Source organism: Phyllobates terribilis, unplaced genomic scaffold (genome assembly GCF_046119375.1).
Source record: "Phyllobates terribilis strain yellow unplaced genomic scaffold, ASM4611937v1 Scaffold_4__5_contigs__length_816908805, whole genome shotgun sequence".
In the NCBI taxonomy this organism is placed as follows: domain Eukaryota; kingdom Metazoa; phylum Chordata; class Amphibia; order Anura; family Dendrobatidae; genus Phyllobates; species Phyllobates terribilis.
Window position 1 is genome coordinate 649,037,257 of NW_027362764.1, and position 7,187 is coordinate 649,044,443.

The 7,187-nt window shown below is 40.8% G+C and overlaps 1 protein-coding gene across 3 annotated transcripts; it reads right to left on the reverse strand.

The window, feature by feature from the left end:
* Positions 1-1,107: 1,107 nt before the first annotated feature.
* MSC (musculin) lies at positions 1,108-6,840 on the reverse strand. Of its 3 annotated transcripts, XR_012320163.1 has the most exons (3): positions 6,284-6,840; positions 4,706-4,912; positions 1,116-2,868 (listed from the first exon to the last, which is right to left on the reverse strand). XR_012320163.1 is itself a non-coding variant. In XM_073679438.1 (2 exons), exons 1-2 carry the CDS (start codon positions 6,737-6,739, stop codon positions 4,826-4,828), a joined length of 543 nt encoding a protein of 180 aa, XP_073535539.1. In that variant the 5' UTR covers positions 6,740-6,840; the 3' UTR covers positions 1,112-4,825. The 3 variants fall into 3 exon arrangements, 1 of the variants encoding a protein (XP_073535539.1); XR_012320164.1 differs by having other exon boundaries at positions 1,108-4,912; positions 6,228-6,426; XM_073679438.1 differs by having other exon boundaries at positions 1,112-4,912.
* Between the last annotated feature and the right edge of the window lie 347 nt (positions 6,841-7,187).

Here is a 7,187-nt window from a genome sequence, read left to right on the forward strand (position 1 = left end):
GAGGCAGCTAAAGAAGCAACTATTATTACTGTTGCATCTCCATTTCGATCTTCTGGAAAGTAACAACAAAAAACAAAACCAGCATTTTCTATTGAGGAGATGTCGACTCTCAACACATCGAGGTGTATTTTCAGGTTAGTTCTTTATGATGGTTAATATGTGTTCAGATTTAGATATGATGTATAGTATGAATAGATCCGTTCACCCATCAATATTTGGCTTCCTGTATTTTTTCTAGAACACGACTGCTCGTTTGTCAAACCAGGTCCTCCTGATCACTCTATACTACATGTTCCATGAATTTGCTGACAACTGTAGGCATAAATGTTGTCCCTGCTCCAAAACAAGGAGAACCTCAGTGTGTTACTGATGGAGAAGAAAGATGTGGTGAGGGAGCGTAAGGATTTGAAAGACCAGATAGAGCACCTCCATGTTGCCCAATGAAGACTAGCCAAGCAATTGTCTCACTTACCCCACAATTTTTTATATGTTGTTAGCAGCAGTGGAACCATTAGTGGCTCATTCCTGGATTCTTTCTTCATGTGGTCAATTTCCCACTGAATATTAATTCCAGTTGCCTGTGATGCTGTTTTTAGAAGTTTGTTCTATCCTCAATTTAAGGACAATGTTTCCTCAATGCATTTAGTCCCTGATTCAAGCTATTGGGCATTGTCTGACTCACCTTAGTCTCCAAGCTAGACCCTTCTGTAGTCTTCTCCTTGTAAGTCCCCGAGAAAGAGCTGATCTTCTAAGATCTAATTGGTGGACCCCATTCCAGAGAGTAACGGTTATCCTTGGGGAATCTTCTAGAATGTTCATATGAACTGCATGACATGGCAGCCATTGATGTCAACGGGAACAAAATGACCCGAGTTGTGGAGTCCTTCAGAGTGAGGGTAGCTGTCTGCAGAGGCTCTCCGGAGTGGCAAGCCCCCGTAGTATGGACCAAAGGTGGCCTGCAATGAATCTCACCCACATCACAAAGAGGATTATGTGTATGTATTGTAAAAAAATAAAAATAAAAAAATAAAATAAAAGATGACTCTTGTATAATTCTTACACCGCGTGAATGTTTGGAACCAAATGATAGGAACAGTTTATTGTGGCTTTATTACAGACGTCCAATATGGAACCGCTTTTACTTTATACATTGCACAACAGCAGAACTTTTCCTCACTTATGTACTATCTCTGGTTTCTCCTCTGTCAGGTGCGCTTGATATCTCGTCACCACCACACCGGCCCCTCAGACCCGCATTGTATGCACTGGAATTGTCAATTACTATCACTGACAGTCTGATCACTCCAGGCCACTTTCCTATATCTTCCGTCACTCAGAATCAATGTTCTGTCTCTGAGACTCCATTATGATGGCACCTGGGACAGTTACAGAGGCGATTTCATCCCTCTAACCTGGTGCAGCTCCTATACAATTAGAGCAAACACTGCTCCATACAGTATAAAAACAACTTACTTCATTCATAAGGATGTAATATCAGTAGCGTAGCTACTGGGGGGCTCCACTTAGAGCTACTGCTACTCTTAACTGTATCAATGTGCTCAGCACATCAATATAGTTTAGCCCTGTGGTAGAGCAGTGAGACATGATCTCCTGGCACTACTTCTCTCTGTTCTGTAGACCGCAGGTCACTTTAAGCCTGTGGGATAATAGACTGACTGCTGAGGCACCGGCACATGCATAGCATGCCAGATGCCTGGGGCAGTGATGTAATCGTGCCATGTCAGGACGTATGTCCTGTGCATGCACTGGCACGATGACATCAACAAGTTGGTCCACCTGCGCTTTGCCGGTGGACTCGTCTGGATCCTAGATTAGGTGAGTATATAATGTTTTTTTCTGTGGGGGCATCATAAAGTATGAAGGACCCTCATACAGTGTGGGATGTCCCTCATACATTGTAGGCACTACTGTGGGAAGCCTTCATACAGTTTGGGACCATCATAAAGTGCGGAGGCCATTATAAAGTTTGAGGCCTACCATGAGGGCTATCATATGGTGTAGGGCTATTATACTGTGTGAGGTCTACTGTTGGGGTTATTATACTGTGTTTTTGGGGAGCAGTGGGGACATCATACTATATATAGAGGAGCTGTGGGGCATTACACTGTGTATAGGGGATCTATGGGCCATCATACTATGCATAGGGGACCTGTGGGCTCATCATACTGTAAATAGGGGTGCTGTGGACCCATCATACTGTATGTAGCGGAGCTGTACATGAGGGGGTATCAGAAGACACTATTAAATGTTAAGTGGGCACTTAAGAAGAATTATTGTTATAGGGGCACTAAGGGTATTGTGACCGTCAAAGATGCACATGGGGCATTTATAACTTTCTTGGGGGCAAAATGTGGACACTGTTTACTAGAGAATTTGCACAGGGCATTAATATTTTCTAGGGGGAAATTTTACCATCTAGAGGGCACAAAGGAGTAATTATTACTATGTAAGGGGCACTGTTGTGGGGCAGTAAGAGGAGCGCTGTTATTGTGCCAAACAGCAGGTGCAATAATAGATGCTCATACAAACTTACTTGGTTAGGGCCCACTCATGTGTTTCGCCCCTCCTGAGCTGATCCCCTAGCTTCGCCTTTTGGCGTGAACATTGTAATTTTTTTTTCAGAAACAAAGAGAATATTTCTAGGTGCTTAGTAGGTCACACTCAAATTAATATATAGTCCTCATACAAATATCACAATATGCAAATGATGCAAGATCATATAATTAAATGACCCTGATCTCTGTTCCAACCTTCCGTATTTGCATGTCTTGCATTTCTCACTCTGCTCTGGAGTTTCCCCGTTTATTCAATATTAACCCTTGTTACGCTATAAAAAAATCGGCATTTCTGAAATGGAAAAAAATGGAAAAACACAAGATATTTACAGTAATATAATCACACAGCATCTAGAAAAATATATTATACATTTATTATCTGTTTTATAACACTGCTTGCAAAAACTGATGCTTCATATATCACAAAGTATACAGTGCCTACAAGTAGTATTCAACCCCCTGCAGATTTAGCTGGTTGACACATGCGGAATTAACTTGGCATTGTGACATTTGTACTGTAGATCAGCCTGGAAGTGGGAAATGCACTGCAGCAAATTTTGTTTTTGTTTTTTTTTTTTTTTTTTTTTAAAACGTTAAAAGTTAATTCAGAGTGTCATTTATTATTCAACCCCTCAAACCACAAGAATTCTGTTTGGTCCCCCTAAAGTATTAAGAAGTAGTTCAGGCACCAAGAATAATGAGCTTCACATGTGTGGATTAAAGATCTCTTTTGCCAGCCTTTTCTGACTATTTAAGACCCTCCCCAAACTTGTGAACAGCACTCAGACATGGTCAACATGGGAAAGACAAAGGAGCATTCCAAGGCCATCAGAGACAAGATCGTGGAGGGTCACAAGGCTGGCAAGGGGTACAAAACCCTTTCCAAGGAGTTGGGCCTACCTGTCTCCACTGTTGGGAGCATCATCCGTAAGTGGAAGGCTTATGGAACTACTGTTAGCCTTCCACGGCCTGGACAGCCTTTGAAAGTGTCCTCCCGTGCCGATGCCAGGCTTGTCCGAAGAGTCAAGGCTAACCCAAGGACAACAAGGAAGGAGCTCCGGGAAGATCTCATGGCAGTGGGGACATTGGTTTCAGTCAATACCATAAGTAACATACTCCACCGCAATGGTCTCCGTTCCAGACGAGCCTGTATGGTACCTTTACTTTCAAAGCGTCATGTCAAGGCTCGTCTACAGTTTGCTCATGATCACTTGGAGGACTCTGAGACAGACTGGTTCAAGGTTCTATGGTCTGATGAGACCAAGATCGAGATCTTTGGTGCCAACCACACACGTGACGTTTGGAGACTGGATGGCACTGCATACGACCCCAAGAATACCATCCCTACAGTTAAGCATGGTGGTGGCAGCATCATGCTGTGGGGCTGTTTCTCAGCCAAGGGGCATGGCCATCTGGTCCGCATCCATGGGAAGATGGATAGCACGGCCTACCTGGAGATTTTGGCCAAGAACCTCCGCTCCTCCATCAAGGATCTTAAGATGGGTCGTAATTTCATCTTCCAACAAGACAACGACCCAAAGCACACAGCCAAGAAAACCAAGGCCTGGTTCAAGAGGGAAAAAGTCAAGGTGTTGGAGTGGCCTAGTCAGTCTCCTGACCTTAACCCAATTGAAAACTTGTGGAAGGAGCTCAAGAATAAAGTCCACATGAGACACCCAAAGAACCTAGATAACTTGGAGAAGATCTGCATGGAGGAGTGGGCCAAGATAACTCCACAGACCTGTGCCGGCCTGATCAGGTCTTATAAAAGACGATTATTAGCTGTAATTGCAAACAAGGGTTATTCCACAAAATATTAAACATAGGGGTTGTATAATAATTGACCCACACTTTTATGTTTAAAATTTAATAAAATTCAACTGAGCAACATAACTTTTTGGTTTGTAAGATTTATGCTTCTGTTCATAAATCCTACTCTCGTTTGCAGTTTGAAGGCTCTAACTTATTTGCATCTTATCAAACCAGCTAAATCTGCAGGGGGTTGAATACTACTTGTAGGCACTGTATATGTATATGGCCTTCCTTCATTTCATATTTAGAGTGCATTCAGGACAGCGAATCCACTTTAGCTGAAATAAAATATATACTGAAATGGTAAAAACTCATACCTAAGTACACTTGTAGTAGAATACTAGAAATGGCAGTCACAATATACATAGTCCTTCATATCAGTCATTGGTATTCTTTTTTTATAAAGTTTGTACAAGAGATATCAGAGGGAATGTCTTCTAAGCTGTGGCCCCACAAAGCCTGGAGGATACATTAACTTCTTTGGGATCACATTCCAGTCTTCCCGGAACCACGAATGGCCATGTCTGTAAGGAAGGATTTGACATTATCAGAGGCAGTTGGCAATAATGTATAATACTGACATTTATTATTATGTCTCCCTATATAGTCAATATCTATTCTTCTTCTTTTTACAGAACTTTTAAAATTAAGAGAAAGAAATGTAAATAATGTCTACCTAACAATCTATGTATTTATCTTAATAAATCACAATGCTTACTTCATTTTAATAATACATAGATGGATACATAGCTAGCTATCAATCTACCTATATATACATAAATATAAATATAAATATATATATATATATATATATATATATAAACCTATATGCATACTTTTTAGAAAGATACACACAAAGATATTAGATCCCCATCACATTTGCTCAAAACAGATCCCATAATTTCCTATGGGAACAATTTTGTGTCTGGAGACATTTGCAGTTTCACCAGACGTCTCCCTGTTCGAGACAGAGAAATGTTACATGCAGCGTTTCTACAGTATGTACAGTATCTATAGACACAGAAGTGCACATCTTGGGCATGTGGTGTGAATGGCTCAGGCATTATACAACTGCTGGGAAACAACTGATACATGTGAACATACCCTAATACACAGAATTTCAGAAAACTAATACCTTGGCCCCTGACTAGACATTATTGCAATTTAAATTTACATACAATATTGTCTTCAATTCTATCAGTTTAGTTATGTTGCTCTTTTTTAAATATGTAAAAGCATTAGAATATACAAATAGTATTACATATATATATAGAGAGAGAGAAATAAATCTGACCAAATGCAATTGCACATGTTCCAAGTTATCTTTTAGTTCATAAATCAGTGCAACTATACAGTTATATTTAATGTCATATATTTACCGTAGATACTGTACTAAAAATCAATGTTCCAGTTGTAAACAATAACAATAGTGTTTTATTGTATATATTGATATATGCATGATACGTCTAGTGCAATATATTTATTATTATTCATTATTATAGAGCCATGGCGCTTTACATGTGAAGTGTAGATATATGTGTGTGTGCATGAATATATATTGAGATATCTAGAAATAGCTCTCTCTCTATATATATATTTCTACATCTATATATTTATAGAAATCTATATATCGATCTATAATAATTATCGATTTATATATACATCTATATATATACACACATACATACAAGGTATAGTAAAATTCGTTAACTTCAGTTTAGTACATATCCTAACTAGTGTTAGGGGCAAACAGCAGAAGCATTAGGGCTACATTAATAAAAAGTTTCTTGTATCACATTCATATCATAATGCACAGAAACACTCAGCAATGTCCATTACCATGATGCAGCCCTTGGAGCCGACTGGTGCTGGCTGTATGGGAGCTTCATTCTTACCAGGTTGACAGGATGCACATAGCTATTGTCATATCTGTCGTCCTGCAGCAGCTGCCTGAGATGGGCAATGTAGCTGGAGGCCAGTCTCAAGGTGTCCAGCTTGGAGAGCTTGGTGTCTGGGGGTACCCAGGGCAGGCTGGTCTTGAGCCTGGAGAAGGCTTTACTTAGCACTCTCATGCGGGCTCTCTCCCTGGCATTGGCTGCATTTCTTTGGGATTGTTTGCATTCCTTGGATGATCTTGAAGTTTGCTTCTTGTCTGGACTCTGTTGCCTCCTGCACTCCCTCTTCTTCTTGCCAGTGGAGGTCTCAGCAATGCCATCTTCTTCTGAGTTGTCAGTGGAGTGGTCCAGCAGCAGGTCACTGCATCCAGCCCCTCTGTTAGATTTTCGATACTGAAGCTCCAGCACTCTGAACTCCAGCAGATCCTCAGTGTCACTCACAGAGCCCGTGGACATGTCTTGTACTGACCTTCTGTGATCAACCAGATGACCACAAGCAGTATTAGTGTGGTCACCTACACATAGTTCTAGAGGGAGCACTGCTTGCTTTTACTTATTACAGAATGAGACAGTTCAGCAATGCCTCTATATAGCAGGGGGAGTGTGGGAGTGGGTCAGTAGGGGGTGGCAATAACAAGGAGGTGGTGGGCTTAGTTTATTAACCCTTACATCTGCGGGATCTGCAGCTGAACACTGGTATAAGTTACATCGTAAAGCACATTAGTTCCCATTTCAATTTGCAGGTGTCTCATTTTTCTTGTGTTCTGCACTTTGCTTGTTGTAAGGGATGACATCAGTGCAGGACTTATCTGCAAGGTTATGTCATTCTATGTAGTTGAGGAGATTAATGTCTTCAGTCAGGGGTTCATTATATTATGTCCTGATTTTAGATTCTACAATTAGA

Coding starts and splice junctions, on each gene's coding strand:
- MSC (XM_073679438.1), bottom strand. CDS start 6,739: ATGTCCACGGGCTCTGTGAGTGACACTGAGGATCTGCTGGAGTTCAGA. Junction 4,913..6,283: donor ATGTGCATCCTGTCAACCTG/GTAAGAATGAAG, acceptor CCTTCCTTACAG/ACATGGCCATTCGTGGTTCC.